A 23,364-nucleotide genomic window follows, 5' to 3' on the forward strand; every position below is an offset into this window, starting at 1 on the left:
CGTCTTGCCATAAACTAGCTGTGGTAAAATGTAAATTACGTCATCAATGTGCGCCGGAGCATCGTGTTAGTGGAGAGAGTCGCGCGGCAGAAACTCCACGTGAGAAAAAGAACCGGAGAGAAGCGGGGATCAGAGGGATCAGGGGAACATGGTGTCGGTACCGCAGCAGCCCGAGGTCGCGGTCGCTCAGAGACTCGCCTCCAACGAGCGACCCGTCAGAACCAGAGCCTTAAAAACCCTGAAAAAATACATCAACCTGCGATCACAAACAGGTATACACACACACACTGTATACACATACTACACACACTATACACACACACACACACACTAACTACATACATAATACACACATTCTGTACACACTAACTATATATATACACTATATGTACACTATATGTACACACTATATATATACACACACACACTAACTACACAAACATACTAGACACACTATATATACACACACATTAACTACACACACAAACTACACATACACTGTACAAACTTACTACACACACTGTACACACATACTACACACACCATATATACACACACTAACCACACACACACACAAACAAACACACAGTATACACACATGTACATACGAACACTGTACACACACACACTGTACACATTATATATACACTTCACACACACACTGTACGCACTATATATATTTACACACACAAACGTACTGTACACATTATATAAACACACCACACATTATACACACACTGTACACACTATATCTACACACACTGTACACACACACACACTATGTATTCACATTGTACACACTATACACAGTATACATAAACTTACACAGTCTAACTTGCACACTCGCGCAGTCTAACACGTGCACTCAGTCTAACTCACGCACACACAAATTCTAACTCGCACAGTAACTCAAACACAGTCTACCCCAGGGGTCCTCAAACTTTTAAACTAAAGGGCCAGCTCACTGTTCTTCAGTCTTCTGGGGGGCCGGACTAAAAATAAACATTAAAAACTATTTATCATGTGATACTGGTTGCATAATATATGCTATATGTGTAATTCACAATGCAGACATTTTAATGATTTATTAAGTAATAATTTCCATTATCCTACCTCATACAGTGCTTTTCCATAAGTTAATGTGAACTGTGAGCCTGCTTCTGGCTGACAAGACTGTCAATGTCAGGTTCCATGTTTGTTACTCTGTGTAGTGGGAAAATGGCAGAATTTTTTCTCCTTCACATGTTTAAGGAGGAGACCCAGTTTTACTTCAAAGCGCACCATCCGTGGTAACACTCACTAATTTAGCCCAGTCCAGATCTAAATCCGCCACCGTTTGGTGAACTTTCCTGTAGATGTCCTCTCCTGTTGTCGTTCCCTTGATGCTTTGTAGTCCAGCAAGCTCCTCTGTGACTTCGAACTTATCATTAGTTCCGCGGATGAAAATCAACAGTTGCGCCGTGTCACGCATACGTTGCTTTTGTCAAGAGCCAGTGAAAAGGAGCAAAGTCTTTTTGTCTGAGTTTGCAGTTGAAGGTGCAAATTGTCGCCCATTTCTTCTACTCTCTGTGTAACTGTGGGTGCGGATAGACTCACCGCGCTGAACAGGTCCGCCTCCTTGACAACCGCCGTCAGGCACTGTTTTACAAACTCTCCGTCGGTGAACGGCTTTCCACTGCTAGCTATTAGCTTGGCCACTTGAAAGCTAGCTCGAACTGATGATATATTTAGGTGTTTTTGCTTTATAAAAGAATTTTGCTGAGTCTCCAACACATGTTTCAATTTTGCTATTTTGTCTGTCCTCACCTGCCCCGTCAGACAGCCGAACTTGTCTTTATGGCGCGATTCATAATGGCGGCGCAGGTTGTATTCCTTAAACACGGCGACTGACTCCTGGCATATGAGACAAACAGCCTTTTCTTTACATTGCACAAAAAGGTAGTCAGAGGTCCACTGTTGATTAAATACCCTGCACTCAGAGTCGATTTTTCTTTTCCTCGACATTCCGTCAGATGTGAGTCTCAGAGCTCATGCGAACAGCACAGAGCGAGTGGTAGTATGTTGTCTGATTACCGTGGGAAATAGCCTTCTGTTTTTTTTCATCTGTCTACGGAGACACTCGATGGCCAATTGTCATTTTTTTTTACTGTTTTTTTCCCCCCGTATAGCTAATGCTGCTTGCGTGAGGGGCCAGGGAGCAGGTACTGCTGTTGGAGCTAAAGGGGCCGGTCAAATGAGCGCAGGGGGCCGTATGCGGCCCGCGGGCCGTAGTTTGAGGACCCCTGGTCTACCCCATGCACTCGCACAGATGAACTCACAGTCTATCTCAGTCTAACTCGCACAGTGTGACTCTCACAATGACACTGTGTAACTCGCACAGTCTTGCACAGTTCAACTCCTACAATCGCACAGTCTAACTCGTACGGTCTAACTCTGTGGAGAGTAATTAGAGCCGAATTGAATTGAGTGCAGTCCACAAGATGCATTGTTTCACATGCAAAATATGTACACGCTTGCCTTTTACGTAAAATGCAAAACCACTATTACATTACATTACATTGCACTGCACTTGGTCTCTTTATTGAAAAACAATAACAAGTCTTTACATTATCTAATCCAAATGCTAAATTTACATCAAAATTGCACACAAACAATGTCTGCACTTAAAATGCAATCAGCTCAACTGCATTATATTTCACGCTGAGATGGTCAAAAGCCAATCACAATGCACAGGATTGCATTTTCTCTAAGAGCAGCATGGTATTTTGGCCAAAATGAAATGTAATCACTGTCCAATGAGAACCCACTTCTGAAAATGGGCGGGGCCTGAGAAACCAGTGAGATTAAAACTCAATTATGAAAAGTGCCATGTTAACTTAAACGGTCTAACTCGCACACATAGTCTAACTCGCACTGACTCTCAGTGCAGGGGTTGATGTAGTCGAACTCTCTGGTCTGTAATCAGAGTCTCTGTGCGGGGGTTGATGTAGTCGAACTCTCTGATCTGTAATCAGACTCTCAGTGCGGGGGGGGGGGGGGGGGGGGGGTTGATGTTGTCGGACTCTCTGATCTGTAATCAGACTCTCAGTGCGGGGGTTGATGTAGTCGAACTCTCTGGTCTGTAATCAGAGTCTCTCTGCGGGGGTTGATGTAGTCGAACTCTCTGATCTGTAATCAGACTCTCAGTGCGGGGGGGGGGGGGGGGGGTTTGATGTTGTCGGACTCTCTGATCTGTAATCAGACTCTGTGCGGGAGGGTTGATGTAGTCGGACTCTCTGATCTGTAATCAGACTCTATGTGCGGGGGGGGGGGCATTGATGTAGTCGGACTCTGCTCTGTAATCAGACTCTCTGTGGGGGGGGGGGGGGTTGGGTTTGATGTAGTCGGACTCTGCTCTGTAATCAGACTCTCTGTGCGGGGGGGGGGGGTGGGGTGGGTTGATGTAGTCGGTCTCTGCTCTGTAATCAGACTCTCTGTGCGGGGGTTGATGTTGTTGGACTCTCTGATCTCCTGTTGTAACTGTTGATTACAGGTGGGTTCTGCAGGGATGACCTGCTGAAGATCTGGAAGGGTCTGTTCTACTCTCTGTGGATGCAGGACAAGCCGGACCTGCAGGTGAGCTGCACTCACACCTGTAACACCAGCTCTGATCTAACATTGCTCTGAAGCGCCACAATCAGGCCAGTTAGGGTAATTTTACTGGCCTGAGTAATGGGTAAAATGCAACACCTATGTACCACGTTTACTGGATGATTAACGAGTGTTTGCTTTACAGATTTCTTTAGGGAATAATAATAATAATAATAATAATAGTAATAATAATGAGAAATATGAGTAATTCCAGTAGGCTTCCATACCACCTATAGTGCTCAGAACCCTAAAAATGAGGATATAGTACAGATATGTTACTGGATTATCCACACTTCCAATAAATTATTACCATCAGCCAGATTACATGGTCACAGCAATCTATCTTATCAGCATATAGTTTACTCACTTTGGCCTTTTATGAAGAGAATCATTGGAAGTATGAAAGCTATATATAATATGAAAATATTTATTAGGGCTGCTAATCAATTGAAAAAACGTAACTAAATTAATCACACGTGTCTTTCTTAATACTGAAACTTAAAAAAAACAAACAATATTTAAATGTGTGTGAGAGTGTGTGTGTGTGAGAGTGTGTGTGTGTGAGAGTGTGTGTGTGTGAGAGTGTGTGTGTGTGAGAGTGTGTGTGTGTGAGAGTGTGTGTGAGAGAATCTAACTTCTGTACGTATTTTTGTCGCTAAATTTCGCTAATACATAAAATGATTAATGCATAAAAAAACTACAAATTAAACATTTTCAGAACAATTCATTAATATTGACAGCACTAATGTATGTATGTAAATAAAATATAGGGCTGCACCTGACATTTTTTTCTTATTAATTAAGAAAGTTTATATTTTATTAATCTCTTAATCTAACAACTAATTTTAATATGATATTTATAAGGTGTAAAAAGGAAAATTTTACATTTACTGGAGTCATTTTATTTGTAGTATCTCTACTTTAACTCTACCAGAGTTGTGTACTTTATCCACCACTGGTAAAATAATTAAATGCCTTAATGATGTAGGATAACACATTTCAATGGTACATTTACATAACTACATAATTATGCTGGAATTATTTATAACACAGGTCCACCAAGAAGCTGCTGCAAAGTATCTGTATTGGCCGATTGCGTATTTTGGCTGAAAATCGCTGATACCGATACATAGCTGATCAATTGTTCCACCTTTAAGTTTTACTATATGGCATATGCATGCAAAATCATAGCACATTCAAACTTGTTCAGCGTAATTTTATAGTAGTGCTGCGTGGTATGACCAAACATTTATATCACTGTATTTTTCAAGATTAATTCAAGATTAATTTTTCAAGATGGCACTTTCACAATATATTACAGTAGTTTTATTAATTAATTTTTTTTTTTTGCTTGTCTGGGATTTTACTTACTCTATTGTTGTTTTACATTATATGTACTATTAAGGCTTTAAATGAAGTTTAAATTACTATTGGGTTTATTTTGTCCCACAAGATTACACAAAATATGAAGAAATCAGACTTTATTAGAAAAAAAAAAGCTGAAGAATGTGAACAATAGACCTTAAAAAAATACGCCAACAACTTTAACACAACTTCTTTTACAAAACGAAATATTTTAAATCTTCCCATAAACACTGTAAATGGACCTAAAATACTTAATAATTATAATTTTATTTGTCCTTAAGAACAACCCCTGTTCATTTTTTGCAGATTGCCTTGACATGTTGCCCCAGCCATATATGTGTAAACATATATATGTTTATTTTTTTATAAACTATATGATAATGGAGATGTTTGTATGTTTGTATCACAGGAGGAACTGTCTGATCGAGTATCTTTACTGATTCACAGCTTCCACACTTTCAACAACCGTAAGTACAGCATCTGTACTGTATCAGTGAAACACGATACAGCAGACAAAGGGCAGCCTATTAAAACTAAGCTCATGAAATTCTCATACACTCTTTTATTAAAGATGAGCGAGAGCAGGAGCTCCTGTCCTGCAGGTTTGTGAGAGATGCTGTATTCTTATACATGGATATTATTCTTTTATGTAACAGATTATTTAAGATTACCCATCCTGCAGTCACACACACATCACATTCTAAATTTCCTAAATCACTCTACTTTGTTTGTTTATTTATTTACTTTTTTGCCTTACAAGTTATTAGTAACTGAATTGGATATCGGTTTTGTTTATAGTCAACATTGAACTGACTCCTACAAAGAGCCCCCTACACACACTTTTCCCCCCACTGATTACTCAATAATTCAGTTCTCATTAGACTCACTGAAATCTTCACACCTTCAGATCCGGTGTGCAGCCTGGGGGTCTCACCACGAGAGAAAAAAAGCTATTAGCTTCATTTTCAGTTTTTTTTTTTTAATTAATTTGTTGCTGACATTATTTGGCTGACATACATTTGTATCATTTTAAATGATTAAATTAAACCTTTGTTTCCATAGAGCTTCTCTATTTTGAGACGTTTCTTCAGACGATGAAGAGGGAGTGGAATGGGATAGACCGACTCCGCATGGATAAATTCTTCCAGGTCAGTCTTTAAACACTCCCCTCAACTGAGCTGTTCCTGCTGTAGCTCAATGGTGAAACATGCAGTACCGTATTTTTCGGACTATAAGGCGCACCGTATTATAAGGCGCACGATGAGTGAACGGTCTATTTTTAGTGTTAGTCCATACACAAGGCGCACTGGATTATAAGGCGCACTAAATGAAACTTTATTTATATCAGTAACAATAACTCTGAGCAATAAATCCTTCACAATATCTGTGGAAAATAACAACATCTCTGAGCAATAAATCAACAAGCACAGCAAGTACGTATTACTCCGCGACGCTCCTGACAACGGTAGCCGCAACGCTCCGACAGACCATAATATTATGTTGAAGCACAGCAAGTACGTATTACTCCGCGACGCTCCTGACAACGGTAGCCGCAACGCTCCGACAGACCATAATATTATGTTGAAGCACAGCAAGTACGTATTACTCCGCGAGGCTCCTGACAACGGTAGCCGCAACGCTCCGACAGACCATAATATTATGTTGAAGCACAGCAAGTACCGCATTACTCCGCGAGGCTTCTGACTATAATAGCGTGTTGTGCCGAATTCGGTGAATAAAACGGTTTTAAAACAGAGATAAAGATTGGATAAGTTTCATTTCTGGATGAAGTGATTTCCAGCGCTGTTTGGATATAACTGTGGATTACAGGAGACTGGATTGATGGATTCTCTTTAGTCTGGACGCGTTTTGAAGGTAGGACCTGTGGCTGAGCGCGGGTGTGTGTTCGGGGGGTGGCGGCAGTGACCGGAGGTTACCCCAGGACAAAAGGAGAGCCTTTTATTACTGGAAACATGCGCTCTGACGCAGCTCTAATTCATGAAACATACATCCTACAGTAAAAGCACAGTTCTGGAATCCGGAGAGCCAGACGGTTCGAATGGTGTATGACATGACCGCATTCGATGAAATATGGACGAACGATAAACGCAAATATGAGAGTTATGAATTATTAAAATCATAACCAAGGCATATTTCGCCCTAAATGTTTATTTTCTGAAAGGATATTCCGCTAAATAGGCTAAATAGCTCAAAAGCAGATTCTAAGCTTTAAAATGGTATATTGGATGTCTATATTGAACCTGTAACTGTTCATAACTATTCAGAAACACAGCCAGTTATGAAATATTAAATATTTCTGGCCCGCCGGTGGGCCAGCGCGTGTTAAGAGGTTAACTTTACTTAGAAGTGGGCGCTAAAAAGAAACAGTTTGTGCTATTACCCCAGAACGGGTGGAAAGGAAAGTTTACCGGCACCTTGTTCTGGCCACGGAGCTACAGTGGAAACTAGCTACCCTGAACCACAGCCGAGAGGCAGTACGGCAGTCAAAGGTAACCGCGCGCTAGCTCAAGAGGGGGATCTTTTTCTGGCGTGGGTGAGGAATTCTGCACAACAGAGCGCCGTGTACCACATAAAAATCGAGGTCAGTAAACACAAGCAAAATCCATACACAAGGCGCACTGCATTATAAGGCGCAATGACGATTTTTGGGAAAAAATAAGTATTTTAAGTGCGCCTTATAGCCCGAAAAATATGGTATATTAAATATGCTTAAAATGGGATGCAGATATTGAAAACATTTAGATATTTGATATTTTGATCAAAAGTTTACTGAACAAAATCCAAATAAAATAAAATTGTCCAAATAAAATAAAAAATAAAGGTTCTTTATTATTTTAGTCATTACAGTTATTGATACTTGGATACATCTGTTTGTTTATATTATCTGCACTGAAGTTTTTTATGTGAAAAAATGGTGAATTAGAATCTAACTTCATCTAACTGTTTTCTGAAATGAATTAATGGCTCATGTTTGATATCAGAATGGTTAGAAAGGTTAGAACACCAGCCCCAGGGTACAGTGCCCTGGTCTTTTTTTTTTTTTTTTCTTCATGTTTTCTAGTTCTGTGAATTCTGCTTTTACTCTTCAGTGTTATGATTCCGTCCGTGTTTTGCCGCATTGTTGGAAACATAGGGGCCTACTTTCACTTAGGCTAGAGTGAGCGGTATGGCTCTCAAAGCTCCGGAGTACCCTAGCAGTCTTTCATTTTCAGCGAGTCGTGGGATTCTCATGCATATTTATTTGTAGTGTCTCCTTAATTCCCGCAAATCATCTGCAATATCCCAGAAATAATTTTATCAAGGTGCTTGTGCACACTTCTGAGAAACTTTTGACTGCGAGCAAGTGCTGCACATACAGGTGTCTTTTTGTGCTCAGTAGCCCTATCAGTGTTTTCTGTGGGCAGGCTTTACTCTTTCTGCTCTCTTTTGAGTTCAGTTTAGCACTACCACTCAGTGACTGGGTATATACAGTGCCTTGCAAAAGTATTCGGCCCCCTTAAACTTTTCAAACTTTTGCCACATTTCAGTTTTCAAACATAAAGATATGAAATCTTATTTTTTTTTTTTTTGTGAAGAATCAACAAGTGGCACACAATCGGGAAGTGGACATTTATTGGATATTTTAAACCTTTTTTAGAAGTAAAAAACTGAAAAGTAAGGTGCCACCTTTTAAAAGAGACTGAAATTTTTGCCCATTTTTCCTTGCAAAACAGCTGGAGCTCAGTGAGGTTGGATGGAGAGCGTTTGTGAACAGCAGTTTTCAGCTCTTTCCACAGATTCTGGACTTTGACTTGGCTATTCTAACAGCTGGATACGTTTATTTGTGAACCATTCCATTGTAGATTTTGCTTTGTGTTTTGGATCATTGTCTTGTTGGAAGATAAATCTCAGTCTCAAATTTAACCATTTTCCCTGTCCCTGCTGAAGAAAAGCAGGCCCAAACCACGATGCTGCCACCACCATGTTTGACAGTGGAGATGGTGTGTTCAGGGTGATGAGCTGTGTTGCTTTTACACCAAACATAATGTTTTTCATTTTGGTCAAAAAGTTTGATTTTGGTTTCATCTGACCAAGAGCACCTTCTTCCACATGTTTGGTGTGTCTCCAGTGCTCTTTGAGATGTTTAAAGCTTGGGAAATCTTTTTGTATCCAAATCTCATTTTAACCTTCTCCACAACAATATCTCGGACCTGCCTGGTGTGTTCCTTGGTCTTCATGATGCTCTCTGAGCTTTAAACAGAACTCTGAGATTATCACAGAGCAGCTGCATTTATACTTAATTACACACAGGTGGATTCTATTTATCATCATCAGTCGTTTAGGTCAACATTGGATCATTCAGAGATCCTCACTCAACTTCTGGAGTGAGTTTGCTGCACTGAAAGTAAAGGGGCAGAATAAAATTTGCACATCCCACTTTTCAGCTTTTTATTTCTAAAAAAAATTGTTTTGTGGTGCTGGTTATGTAAATGATGAGTTTAGTTGGTGTTTTTTTCTGCTACATCTTAGACAGCAAGTTTAGTGAGCAAGTGAAGAAAAAACATTTTATGGTTTCCTCATGTTTTGTTTGTTTTATGTTTCATTTGTATAAATATCTAGAAAAAATGTAAAATACAGAACTCCTTTGATTGAATCACATTCTTCATTTTAACAGAATACTTCTTCTTTTCTTCTTACCAGTTGGTTCGGTTTGTGTTCAGACAAGTCTTTGAGGTTCTGAAGAGGAGTGAGTGGGAGTCCAGGTAATGTTTATTACACAAGTAAATGCCCAGTGTTTGTTTATGTTGGTACATATTGTGATTTTTAATCTATTACAATTTAGAATGCTTAGAAATATCTGTTAACAATGTTAACGATTGATCGAAATCACAAAATGAATAATGGTTAAGTGAAGACAGTGCAGAGATTAGAACACCAGGCTCAAAACCTACCCAGCTTAAAAACTACCATCTTTAATTTCTAGTCTGTGAAAACTCTGATTTAAAAAATGTTGCTGTGAAGCAATAATCACTAATATTGCATATAACAAACCGGCGCCACATTACACAACTTTTTATGGAAATTAATTTTACAGAAAATATTTTTATCATGGAAACCTTGAAAAATAAATTGCCAATGTATATTACTGATTGGTGGCTAAGATCTTAAGATACTGTAAAGAGTTTAAGGTTTGTCCTGAGTCTTGTCTGGGGAAGGGGCTTATAACTGGTTTGTTTTTACACACAAGAACTCCATCTGAACCATGGATAGATTGCTTTATTCCATGTGTTAGTTTTCTGCCTGTAGGAGCACTGAACCTTAATCCGTCCGATCACAGTGTGCTTTATTATTACAGTACCCTCACTCCAGTCCTATCACAGTGCACTTTATTATTACAGTACCCTCACTCCAGTACTATCACAGTGTGTTTTATCATTACAGTACCCTCACTCCAGTCCTATCACAGTGTGCTTTATTATTACAGTACCCTCACTCCAGTCCTATCACAGTGTCCTTTATTATTACAGTACCCTCACTCCAGTCCCATCACAGTGCACTTTATTATTACAGTACCCTCACTCCAGTCCTATCACAGTGTGCTTTATTATTACAGTACCCTCACTCCAGTCCTATCACAGTGTGCTTTATTATTACAGTACCTCAACTCCAGTCCTATCACAGTGTCCTTTATTATTACAGTACCTTTGCTCTGGTACTGGTGGTAATTATTAATAAACATTGTTTTGTGGGCGTGGCTGTGTTGTGGATGTGGTTAATAATGGTGTTATCTGAATGTTTTATTTCTCTGTAGTTTGGTGGATCAGTTTTTAGCTGTGTTCACGGCTGAGCTCCTGCAGAGTGCTGTACGGGTTCCTGACGGCCTGATGTTGCACATCCTGGAGCTGTACATGACTGAGTTAGCTCATGTTGGTTCTGCAGAGGTAAGAGCTGATAACCAGGTGACTCTAGCTGGGGTTGGTATTGCTAAGTGAGTAGTATGTAGTGAGAGATCAGCATTTATTAGTCCCACAGTGGGGAAATTCAGAAGCAAAGTGATAGAAAAGAACACAGAACAGAAACAAATCTTAACAATATAAACTGTAATAAATGTAGATTTAAATTAATTAAAAAATGTTTAGGTATTACACATTATAAAGGACTATTTAACATTGGGTGAGTGCGTGGTGCATGTTGGTGACATGTTGACATCCTGTGCAGTTACCTCGCGCTGCAGTGGCTCACCAACAGTGTGTTTTATATGTCTAAATTTATTGGTGTATTTTAATTCAGTTTTAAATAAATTGCTGTGTAAAAGTAATGTTTACATGCATTATTATGATTTCATGTATAGAAAAAATGTTCTATCAATATTTATGTTCAGTCTAATACACACATCTCCTCTTCCTGCAGCTCAAAGCTGAGCAGAACCTTACTTTCATCCAGCCTTTCTGCAAAACCATCAGTGAAACCAAAGAGTGAGTGTCCCCAAATCCTTCAGCCCTGCATGTGTAAAGCATGCGTGTGTTAAGTGCGCGTGTGAAAGTGTGTGAGAAGCTCTTGCGCATGACAGAAAGCATAGCGTGTGTGAAGCGCGCATGTGAAGTGTGTAATAAGTATGCAGTTTTGTGTGAAGCACACGTGTGAGAAGAGTGCGTGTGAGAAACATGTGGAACGTGAAGCTACCTCCCCGGATGTGCGTGTAAAGCGTGTGTATTAATAAGTGTGCGTGTGTCCGTGAGAAGTGTAGTGCGTGTTTTGTGTCTGAGTTTGAGAAGCGCATGCTTCTATGCTTTTCTTACTGTGTTGTTTTCTCTGTTTCAGTCGCTCAGTGTTGAGTTCTGTCTGTAAACACATCTTCTCCACCATACTGGACCATGCTTCCTACGCTGTGGAGGAGCTGATGAAGGAGCTGAGTGATGGAGGAGAAGACTCGGGTGCAGCAGAGGAGGAGAGTGAAGAGGAAGAAGAAACAGGAAGGAGATCTCTGAAGAAAGTTAAAGACCGATTCAACGGTAGGTCAAAATGTATAAATATGATGTGGATTAAAAGTTACATTGTTGTAATTTCTCCATTTTTTACAGTCAGAAGAAATATCAGTTGTCAGTTATTGTGTGTATGTTTTAGTACGCTGAAGAAATACTGAAACATAAACTGAACTCATTTGTTGGTTTACCTGCTGAATGTGTGCACTGTACACAAGGGAGTGGCAAATATGGTCTTATGTTCAGTGGGTGGAGCTGTACATAAGAAGGCCTGGGTTGAATTCCTGGCTGGATCGGCTGGGGTCTCTCTCTATGGAGTTTGCATGTTCTCCCCATGTCTGCCTGGGTTTCTGCAGCAGTATTTCTGTGTCTGCAGCAGTAGGGCAGTGGCTGCTATAGTGCAGTGTGTGTGCGTGCAATAGCAGCACTAGTGCAGTAGTTAAGTATGTAGGGAATGAAAAGGAAGCGTAAACGCTGCACAGCTGTATCTGGTGCTATACAGTATGTAATCTGAGTTTATATTAAATGGTTTTAATGATAATCACAGTTTTCCCCTGGTTCCTGTGAAACAGTGTTGTAATGATCTTCAGGTGTTTCAGGCGTGGAGAACGATGACGAGGACAGTTATTATGAACTGATGGATTTGGATAATGAAGATCTGGAGGAGGATGACAGTGACGACGTCGGTCCTGTTTTGCAGGTGAGTACAACTGACCTATGTGTGTGCCCACTGTTTAAACAGCATTTTACAAGCAGTTGTGTTTAGTTGTAGCTCATTTTTATATTTTTCCTGTTTTATGTGTTGAGTTACATGGTTTTATTGATTTATTATATTGCTTTTTTATTGCTTGTGTGATTTGGAGTAGATTTCTACTTTTGCACTTTTATAATAAAATTATATAATGTATATTTAGCTTATATTGTAATGTAATGTAATATTTAAGTGCTGTCTTTAATCTTTTTCAGTTCTTTTTTCCTAGTTGGCTCAGCTACATTGTAAATGAGGGCCAACCTTATTGATTAAATAATTAAAGATTGATTGATTGATGGATTGTGTTGTGTTGCAGTTTGATTATGGAGCGTTAGCGGATTGTCTGTTTGAGTTGGGCAGCCGTCCGTTAACACCAAACTTCAATCGAAATAAAATATACAAACTGGTGAAAACGTAAGTGCCAACCTGTCTCTCTCTTTATTAATATAATTATAGATTACAGTTGTGTATTGACCTCACAATACAGGGGTTATGATTTAATATGCCATGAGATATGAAGGAGTTGTACTGGTTTTATTACACCCCAGCTCACAGTTTTAAGTTTAGGAGCTTTAGAAGTGTTTGAGAGTATGTGTTAAATGCAACTAAAGGTCTGGTGGAATGCTGTGATCCAATGTTATATAACTATATAACCTGAGCATCGTTAAGTTTAATAATCTGAGCTAAATGGAAGAGTAAAGTAAAACAATAACAGATTATAACTCCAAAAGTGCAGCTGAAAACATTAACTGCTGAAAAGCTCCAATTAAAGTTGTTAAAATTCCAGATTTGTGAATGTTTTTAGATGGTTATGATTTAAATATGGGGGAGGGTTTTTGATAAGAGTATGTCGGGATGTTTTGTGAAAGCCCGGTTTCAATCAGGGTTGGGGCTAGAGTCATTGAACATCCTGGTCTTAAGCCCAATAGCTCTGCCCCTGATGACTTGCAGACCAGTTACCTCTTTTCCCAGCAGATCTGTATATACTGTATTTAAACAAACACATTTAACATAAAAAATAAATAAATAATAAGTAAACTAAATAAGTAAAGACTTAAAAAGAGAAACTGTAATTACATTTTTAACTTTTATCTCTTTTAAACTATATAAACAAAGTATTGCAAGTGAACACACGAGTGGAAAGGGATGTTGAATAGGGTGAATGTATAATAGACTGTTGAAGATTACAACTGTAATGGCTGTAAGATTGTATTTAATATATATTGCCATCCTAACATCTCTCACTCTCTCCACCCCCCACCCTCTCTCTCTCTCTCTCTGTTTCTCTCTCTTTGTCTTTCCCTCTCGGTCATCCTTTATTTTCTGACGCAGATTCCGGGATTTAAGTGAAGGTAAGACTCTTTAAATATAACTGGGATTATTATCTTTTTAGCAGAATGAAGGAAATGCATTAAGTCAGAGTTTGGGTTGTGCTGTTTTTGTTCAGCGTTTATTTAAATGATTGTTTTACATTTGTTACTGAAGGTTTCTGATGTTTAGGTGTTAAAGAATTCTAATGGTGGCACTGAGAGGATCCTGTTTGAAAGTTGACTGTGTATAACTGGTTAATGTTCATGATATTCTGAATCTTTTTAACTGAAAAGGAATGTTGGTGTGTTGCTCCTTTTGCACAGGTATCTTCCCTCAGGATGATGATGCTGATGCTGCAGTGAAGCCGAAGGGTTCAAAGAAGAAAAAGAAAAAGGGTAAAAAGTCAGCGGTCCAGAGAGATGATGATAAATCTCCTGCCAAGAAGCGCAAAGGTAGACCCCCCTGACCACCCTGCATCTGATCTCTATGTACTGTAGGATGCAGTATTAATTATTCATTAGTAGTTGTTACTATAGGGTGCCAAATCACCTTTAACACAATATATAGTGAAACAGTAATATTATGTTTTAATTCCATATTTTAATAATAGGTTTTTGTCCTAAAAGCCATCTTATATCTTTTATCTTTAGTTTTGTTTTACTATTTTTATTACTATTTTACTTTATTTTAGTGTGATAGAGACGGACAGACAGAAGGAGAGACAAAGATAGGGAAAGAGAGAGAGACTCAAAGAGAGGAAGAGAGACATGGAGAGGGGAGTGCGAGACTGATGGGGGAGAGTCTGGTAGAGAGAGAGACAGATGGGGAGAGACTGGTAGAGAGAGGGAGAGTCTGGTAGAGAGAGAGACAGATGGGGAGAGACTGGTAGAGTGAGTATGAGACAGGGAGAGAGAGAGACAGACAGATGGGGAGAGACTGGTAGGGAGAGGGAGAGTCTGGTAGAGAGAGAGACAGATGGGGAGAGACTGGTAGAGAGAAAGAGACTGATGGGGAGAGACTGGTAGAGAGTGGGAGGGTCTGGTAGAGAGAGAGACAGATGGGGAGAGACTGGTAGAGTGAGGGACAGATGGGGAGAGACTGGTAGAGTGAGGGAGAGACAGGAAGAGAGAGAGAGAGAGAGAGATGGGGAGAGACTGGTAGGGAGAGGGAGAGACTGGTAGAGAGAGGGAGAGACTGGTAGAGAGGGAGAGTCTGGTAGAGAGAGAGAGAGACATTGAGAGACATGAGGGAGACACTGGCAGAGAGAGAGACGGGGAGAGTGTGAGAGCGAGGCAGACAGGAAGAGACGGAGAGAGTGTGAGAGCGAGACAGACAGGGAGAGACGGGGAGAGTGTGAGAGCCAGACGGACAAGGAAGAAATGGGGAGAGAGAGACAGGGAGAGTGTGAGAGCGAGACGGACAGAGAGAGTCTGGTAGAGAGAGACAGATGGGGAGAGACTGGTAGAGAGAAAGAGACTGATGGGGAGAGACTGGTAGAGAGTGGGAGGGTCTGGTAGAGAGAGAGAGACAGATGGGGAGAGACTGGTAGAGTGAGGGAGAGACAGGAAGAGAGAGAGAGAGATGGGGAGAGACTGGTAGAGAGAGAGAGAGACATCGAGAGACATGAGGGAGAGACTGGTAGAGAGAGACGGGGAGAGTGTGAGAGCGAGACGGACAGGGAGAGACTGGTAGAGAGAGAGACTGTGGAGAGGGAGAGATGGGGAGCAAGAGAGTCTGAGAGAGAGAGAGAGACTGGTAGTAAGAAAGATTGGTAGAGAGATAAGGCAAGAGAGAAGAGAGGGATGGGGAGAGTGAGACAGACAGATGGAGAGAGAGGGAGGGATGGACATTCAGATAGATGGAAAGACAAAAACAAGTTCTTATGCGGGTGGTGTTCACTTCTGTGTCCTTCATGAATGCAACAACCAGTCCCTGTGCATAAAACAGTCATTAAGTGTCCTAAAGTCTACGCACAGGTGAAAGAGGAAAAAACTGAGTGGATGGAAAGCTCTTCTCTTCTGGCTCTTCTGGCCTTTATATGACTTCTAAATGTGAAGTTTCCAGCATCTCACTCAGATAGCTTGTTATCTTCTAGTTCACATGCGTTATTCCCCGAACAGCAGAAGAGCAGTGAAGCTTTTCTACCACTCAGGATCAAGTTCTCCTCAGAGCTCTCACTGATATAAACACTCTGACCTTCCTGATTCCTGAAAATGTACAAACAACATCCAACTTTTCAGTGAACTGTTTAATTGTATATCAGTATCGTATAATACACTGTGGCTAGTCTTTTTTTGTTGTTGTTGTCCTTTAAGTTATTTAATGTGACTGTTATCCATGTGTTACTTGCATTCCAAAGCCTGTGAAGTTGAGCAGACGTTGATTGAACCAGACCAAGATGAAGAACCACCATCAGTAAGCATCAAGAAAAAGAAGAAGAAGAATGAGGGATCAGAAACGGAGCAGTCAGCAGAAACGCCTCAGGATGGACAGGAGACGGAGGAGAAGAGCGAGCGGTTGGCTGTTGTGGTCGACTCTGAAACTCAATCACAGACTCAGGTAAGGATAACCTCTACATCTAAATTAGTTCTTATATAATGCACAAAATAAAAACTGATTTATCTCAGCATAGAGATAAACCTGCTGTTCTGTGGTGGCTGCTGGAGCTGGAATCATCACCATAGTTTGTGATCGTTTGTGATGAAATTTATTCAGTGGAGTGTGATCTCAGTGCTGAAAGAGCACTGACCCATCAGCACATTACAGAGAGTAAATAGTCCTGATTAATTGGATGATGTGCAGTAGAATTAAATAGATATAACTGTGCTAAACATGAGAGGGTATTGTAATGCTGCTGATGTGTTCTGTGTAAATATTGTGTATGTAAATGTAATTTAGGCTACATTAATGCAACAAAGACCCAGAAAATACCATGATTCTGATGTACTTTAAAAAAAAAAACAATGGTTTATGACAGCCATAGTAAATATGTTTATATATTGTAACTCAAGTGCATTGAAATAATATAGCCACACTTTCATGTAAACATAATTCTTTTAATTCAAAATATGTAAACTAAGTATATTTGTAATTTGATGGAGATCTGAGGCATTTAATAAGAAAAGGCTAGCGACACCCTTACATAAAAAACAGACACTTAAGTAGGGTTGTGCCATATCGTATCGTACCCAATAATATCGCCAACGTTTTTTAATACCACCCACCACTAATTATCACATCAGAGTACTACTTTTTTGCTGCTTTAAGCAAAAAAGAAAAATTCACACTGTTCAATTTTTTTATTTTATATCTACTGGGAGACAGATTAGATCTGTCCAATATCATTCATTTTACTTAATGATGGATGTATGGAGATATTTTGAAGTGCATTATTAATATCATGACATTCTTGATTATTGATTTCTGTTACAAATCTGATACATTTTTTTGTATTTTTTTTAATATCTCAGGGGTGTGCTATATAATATATGCAATAATAACATTTAATTTTCATTTGTTGCAGTAGTGTATTCTTATTATTTTTTTTTTAATTCAGTGATTTGTTATATTGCTAAGACTATCGTTATCTAGAAAATACCATAAAATATTATGATGTTATTTTAGGGCCATATCACCCACCTCTACATCCAAAGACAGATTGAAGTTTAGTCTGGGATGTAGCGTTAGCTGGCATGTAGGATAACCTTATCTTAACTGTTAGCATGTGTAACTACTATTAGCTAGCTAGTAACGTGAGTTTTCTCCGACTGAATTCAGAACTATAAATGAATAAACCATTAAGATACATAACTCGCAGTAACTGTACTTTTACTGTGGAGATGTTACACTTAATGGGTAAACTGGGTCTGCTGTTCTATCACAGCCCACTGAGAGCCAGCACTTGTCTGTTTGAGAGAATGGGGCGGGGTCTGTCTCCGCCTCAGGTCTATACTGCACAGAAACTGGTTAGCAAAATTGCCAACACTGTTTTCTTTATGAGCACTGGTATAGAAAAACTAAACTACTCTCCATACCTATCCTGATCTATAATTAAAGAAGATTAAAAAGGTCATGTGATAACACGCTCCATATCTGATCTATTCTCCAGGATCACAAGGGTTTGCACAGTGAACAGGAGTGCAGTGTCAGAAAGAAGGGGAAAGGCAAGATCAGAAAATGCCTGGATGCTGAGTTGTTGGAAGAGGAAGACAGTGGGTCACTACAAACCAGTGCGCCACCTAGCGTCAGGAAAAAAAGTGGCAAAAAGAGTAAAAAGATTCAGGAAGAGGGTCTGAGTCCAGACTGCAGCAACCAAACGCTTACAGATGTTCAGCAGGAGAATGACCTCAGTGTTTCCTCTCCAGTGATGAAGAAGAAGAAGAAACAGAAGCAGAAGAGTGCCACAAATGATGAAGTAGTTATCATATCTGAAACCGGTCCTGATGTTGAAATCCTGGAAATACAGGATTCAAATGTGCCATCATTTTCAGAAACGACGACTTTCACCAAGAAACGACGTGAAGGTGCTGTATCAAAGAAGAAGAAGATAAAAGCTAAAGATGACGTAGAAATAATCACTATACCTGAGGACAGCAGTGACACTGCTTCGGCCACCATCACCACCGATGCAGCTGATGCAACAAAGCTGCAGTCAGATGCTGTTTCTCCCACTCCCAAGAAGAGAAAGAACAAAAAGCAGAAAGCGAAGGAACTGGCAGCACAGATCAGTGAGCCTGCCGAAGAAGCGGTTGAAGAACCTGAGGTGGCTGCTGATTATAAACCCACAGGTAAAGGTCACACACGCACTGCTGAGGAGGAGGAAGCTGCTGTTCCAGTGCAGACACCCACACGGAAAAAGAAAAGCCAGAAGAAACATAAACAGCAGTTACTAGAGCTGACTGAAGACGTGAAGGAGGAGGTTCAGCTTCCAGATCTCTCAGAGGAGCCGGTGCAGAAGAAGAGTCGCAAACAGAAGCAGAAAACAGAAGCAGCAGCAGAAGCCACAGAAGCAGCAGTGGAAAGTACCACACTGAGAAAAACTAAAAAGAAGAGAAAGATCCAGGCAGACGAAGCAGAAACATCACAGATAAATGGAAAGGCTGGAACAGAGGTGGGTGGAACTGAAATCAGTTCAATCAATACCCAAACAGTGGTGTGAACCAAACCATAGCTTCTGAACAGTTTCATCTTTAGAGCACCATATTTCAATTTCAAAAAAGTTCTTCAGATAAAGGATTTCAGATAAACAAAGGGACTGAATTACTCTGCTCTTTATTAGATATTTGCATTATTCTCTAAGCTACTAACACTGTTCTCTTCCATATCAATATTTAGTATGATCATCATTAATTGAAAGTAACTTTTTTGTGACTGTGGCATGCTGAGGATCATGTCTGTTAGAAACGCTCAGAGAGGACAAATATATATAATGTATAGTGTGTGTATGTGTATGTGTGTGTGTATATATATATAGTGCACAGATTGAACTAAAACTAATAACTAATAGAGAGAGAATATCTTCAGATATATTTGTAATTTAATGGAGATAATAAGAAATATAATATAATAAGAAAACACTAGTGATGCCACTACATAAAATACAGATAACCAGCCCTCATCAGTTTGGGATAAGGGCGTGGGGTTAACCACATTTTCTGCGTAGTCAATCACTACAGACCTCAAATCTTCATGTAGCTTCAGAATAGCTCAAAAACAATAGACTGTAGAAAGCTTCACAGAATGGATTTTCATGGCCAAGCAGCTCTGTCCAAGCATTACATCAATGCAGGCCTGCAGATACTACTGGCAATATAATGTATGTATGTTAGCAATGTATCTGGCAGAATGGTGTTTTTGTGGTGGGGTGCAGCTCTGCTAAATATTGTAATAGAAATATAATTTTAATATCTATGAAACTTTGATTGTGTCTCTGTTTTAGGATCTTGAGATTTCCACTTCTGTAAAGTCAAAAAAGAAGCTAAAGAAGGCCTCGTCCCAATCTGACTTTGCCTCCTTTCAGAGTCAGACAGCAGTTCCAACTCCACTCTTCTGTAGAGCTAAACCTAAAGGCAAGTCCAGGACAGGCGCATCAATCCAAAAGGTACATTCAGCAGAATGACTGAAACCGCCGCCTTTAAACGCCCAGTATTCGTATTTCTGTTGCAGACAAAAAAGATGAACATTTCAGATTTTGTTTCCAGGTATTTACATCTGATTCTGATACACAGTTTAGAAGATAGCACCTTCTGTCTGAACACAGTCATTTTCCCTTGAGCAAAAGTATTGAAACATGTGACTGTCAGGTGTGTTTTATTGCTTAGTTACTATGTCCTGATACATTACTTATTTAAAAAAAAATAGAGCTGTTTCATATTTGGGGTTTTGACTGTGCAGACCAAAGAGCTGTATATGGGTGAAACGCAAACACGCTGAAAAAGCAAGCCAAGACCCTGTACTACCCTTTGGAATGTCCTGAAGAAGAAAGTCTTCTCCACTGTATTAAGTACCAGATGTTGAGCAGGTAGACCAAAGAAAACCACAGCAGTTGATAAACATTGCGAATGCTGTAAAGAAAGACCCTAAAACAACTGTTGGTGACATCAGCAACAAACCCTAGAGGGCAGGAGTAAAGATATCATTATCTACTCTTCACAGAAAACTTCATGAACCAATAACCTTTACCAACAATCTGCTCATAATCCCAAACATTAAACATACATCTGTAAAACACAGTGGAGGTAGTGTCATGGCTTGGGCTTGCATGGATTCTTCTGGGACAGGCTCAATAATGTTAATTGATGTCAGACAGACACACAGACTGACACAGACCGACACACACACACAGACCGACACACACACACAGACCGACACACACACACAGACCGACACACACACACAGACCGACAGACAGACAGACACACCCACACACAGACAGACAGACACACCCACACACAGACAGACCGACACACCCACACACAGACAGACCGACACACCCACACACAGACAGACCGACACACCCACACACAGACAGACAGACACACCCACACACAGACAGACAGACACACCCACACACAGACAGACCGACACACCCACACACAGACAGACCGACACACCCACACACAGACAGACCGACACACCCACACACAGACAGACCGACACACCCACACACAGACAGACCGACACACCCACACACAGACAGACCGACACACCCACACACAGACAGACAGACACACCCACACACAGACAGACAGACAGACACACACACAGACCGACACACACAGACACACACACACACACAGACCGACACACACACACAGACACAGACCGACACACACACAGACCGACACACACACAGACAGACAGACACACACAGACAGACACACACACACACAGACAGACAGACACACACACACAGACACACACACGGACAGACAGAAAGACACACACACACGCATTATTGGTCCAGAAGGAAGCGTATGCATCCAGCAGCAACAAAACAATATAAAACATGTCCTTAGAAAATAAAGTAAAAGAATAATAAATAATCAAATGAAACAATCACAATGTGTTTTTTTATATTCAGATATATTTGTCTAATTTTAAAACCTTGGACACAAATTGTCAGTATTGCAGTATTTTTATTAATCTGTCTTTTCTTACACAGACATTCCTGAAGGCAGATTCTAAAAAAGTCACCTTTGGTCTGAAGAACAACAAAACAACAGGTAAATTTTGTTAATGCAACTTTTTCTTACCTCATTTACACATTTTTATCTGCACTGTAGTTTTAGATAGCTTTACTGAAGGGTGAATGTAGTTTTAGAGAGCTGTACTGCAGGGTGATGGTTGTTTTAGAGAGCTGTACTGCAGGGTAATGGTAGTTTTAGAGAGCTGTACTGCAGGGTGATGGTAGTTTTAGAGAGCTGTACTGCAGGGTGATGGTAGTTTTAGAGCGCTGTACTGCAGGGTGATGGTAGTTTTAGAGCGCTGAACTGCAGGGTGATGGTAGTTTTAGAGAGCTGTGCTGCAGGGTGATGGTAGTTTTAGAGAGCTGAACTGCAGGGTGATGGTAGTTTTAGAGAGCTGTGCTGCAGGGTGATGGTAGTTTTAGAGAGCTGTACTGCAGGGTGATGGTAGTTTTAGAGAGCTGTACTGCAGGGTGATGGTAGTTTTAGAGAGCTGTATTGCAGGGTGATGGTAGTTTTAGAGAGCTGTACTGCAGGGTGATGGTAGTTTTAGAGAGCTGTATTGCAGGGTGATGGTAGTTTTAGAGCACTGAAAATATAAGAAAGAAGAAGAAACATTTATTTGTTTGTTTTAGAATTCAGGACCACGGATCAAAGTTTGTTGGTGAGTCCAGTAGGCTCGTCCCGTGTGGCCTTTGACCCTGAGAAGAAGCCAGCATCCGGCGTGCTGAAGTCACCCTCAGCATCTCCATTTACTAGTCTAAAAAAAGCAACACCCAAGAAACGACCAACAGCTGCAGATTTCTTCTAAAAACTTTACCATCATTCAAATGTATTATTTTTCTTATGTCTTTTTAAAAAGCCTCTTTATAATGTTGTTAAAATAGAATTTTCTGATTGCTTTTGTTCGGATGTTCCTTGCCAAATGTACACCTTGTTATCAGTGAGCAACATATTAACCTATTTAAAAGTCTTGTAAAGAGGTAAAAATACAGTTTACTGGAAAGAAAGTTATTTTGTAGTTAGTTATAAGAAAGCTGCTATTGAATTCTCTTCCAGTCTGTCCATATCCACATTTTTGAACAAAATCTGTATGCAAAAATTCAGTTGTATTTTTGGTGACTTTGCAAAGAGGGTTTTATTAAAAAAAAACTCCCTGCCCTTTGGTATTTTTTGATTTCTTGAAGATTTGACTCTTTACTTTTGTGTTTGTGTGTACTTGTTGTTGCTGTTGGGACTGGTTGTGTGAAATTAAGTATCCAGCATGAAGCTGATGCATAGCCATTGCAGTCTCCTTTCAGATGATGGCAAAGGTTTTTAGCTGTTTATTTTAGTTGGTTGGTTTTATCCACAAAGTGCTTATTAGTGCTGTAAGTGTGCAATAAGCCATTAAATAGCCTTTTACGTTTTCTTAATATCAGAATTCTGCCAAAACTGTGCCAGTTTTGTAACCATCTTCGAGTTAGAAACCTTGTAAAAAATTAAATAAAGCTGCCTGAGATTGAGCAGTACATGTTTTGAATAGTAAAATGTGTTATTCGATTCAGAGTTGAAAAAAAAAAGGTTTAATTTGGAAAAGTTACAACTAGAAAATGGCATATACTGTTACAGGCTGTAATCACAGTTAAAGTAAATGAAA

At 40.0% G+C, this 23,364-nt stretch overlaps 1 protein-coding gene across 3 annotated transcripts; it reads left to right on the plus strand.

Moving 5' to 3' along the window:
* The first annotated feature begins 39 nt into the window (after positions 1-39).
* Positions 40-22,886, plus strand: LOC103023046 (ribosomal RNA processing protein 1 homolog B-like). 3 transcript variants are annotated; one of them, XM_049485008.1, is made up of 17 exons: positions 40-272; positions 3,533-3,615; positions 5,405-5,462; positions 6,058-6,143; positions 9,697-9,758; positions 10,808-10,937; positions 11,407-11,471; positions 11,818-12,008; positions 12,569-12,678; positions 13,046-13,143; positions 14,062-14,081; positions 14,364-14,492; positions 16,400-16,599; positions 18,149-19,150; positions 19,979-20,108; positions 21,704-21,764; positions 22,361-22,456. In XM_049485008.1, the coding sequence occupies exons 1-16, from the start codon at positions 149-151 to the stop codon at positions 21,724-21,726; spliced, it is 2,511 nt and encodes an 836-aa protein (XP_049340965.1). In that variant the 5' UTR covers positions 40-148; the 3' UTR covers positions 21,727-21,764; positions 22,361-22,456. The 3 variants fall into 3 exon arrangements, with proteins under 3 accessions (XP_049340965.1, XP_022519622.2, XP_049340964.1); XM_022663901.2 differs by having other exon boundaries at positions 41-272; positions 19,979-20,140; positions 22,361-22,886; XM_049485007.1 differs by having other exon boundaries at positions 41-272; positions 12,578-12,678; positions 19,979-20,140; positions 22,361-22,886.
* Positions 22,887-23,364: the final 478 nt, after the last annotated feature.

Source organism: Astyanax mexicanus, chromosome 11, assembly GCF_023375975.1.
Source record: "Astyanax mexicanus isolate ESR-SI-001 chromosome 11, AstMex3_surface, whole genome shotgun sequence".
Taxonomy (NCBI): domain Eukaryota; kingdom Metazoa; phylum Chordata; class Actinopteri; order Characiformes; family Acestrorhamphidae; genus Astyanax; species Astyanax mexicanus.

Bases quoted from the DNA above. Each gene is read 5' to 3' on its own strand.
- LOC103023046 (XM_022663901.2), top strand. From the start codon at position 149: ATGGTGTCGGTACCGCAGCAGCCCGAGGTCGCGGTCGCTCAGAGACTC. The intron at 273-3,532 runs GTATACACACAC...TGTTGATTACAG, and splicing joins CAACCTGCGATCACAAACAG to GTGGGTTCTGCAGGGATGAC. The intron at 10,938-11,406 runs GTAAGAGCTGAT...CTCTTCCTGCAG, and splicing joins CTCATGTTGGTTCTGCAGAG to CTCAAAGCTGAGCAGAACCT.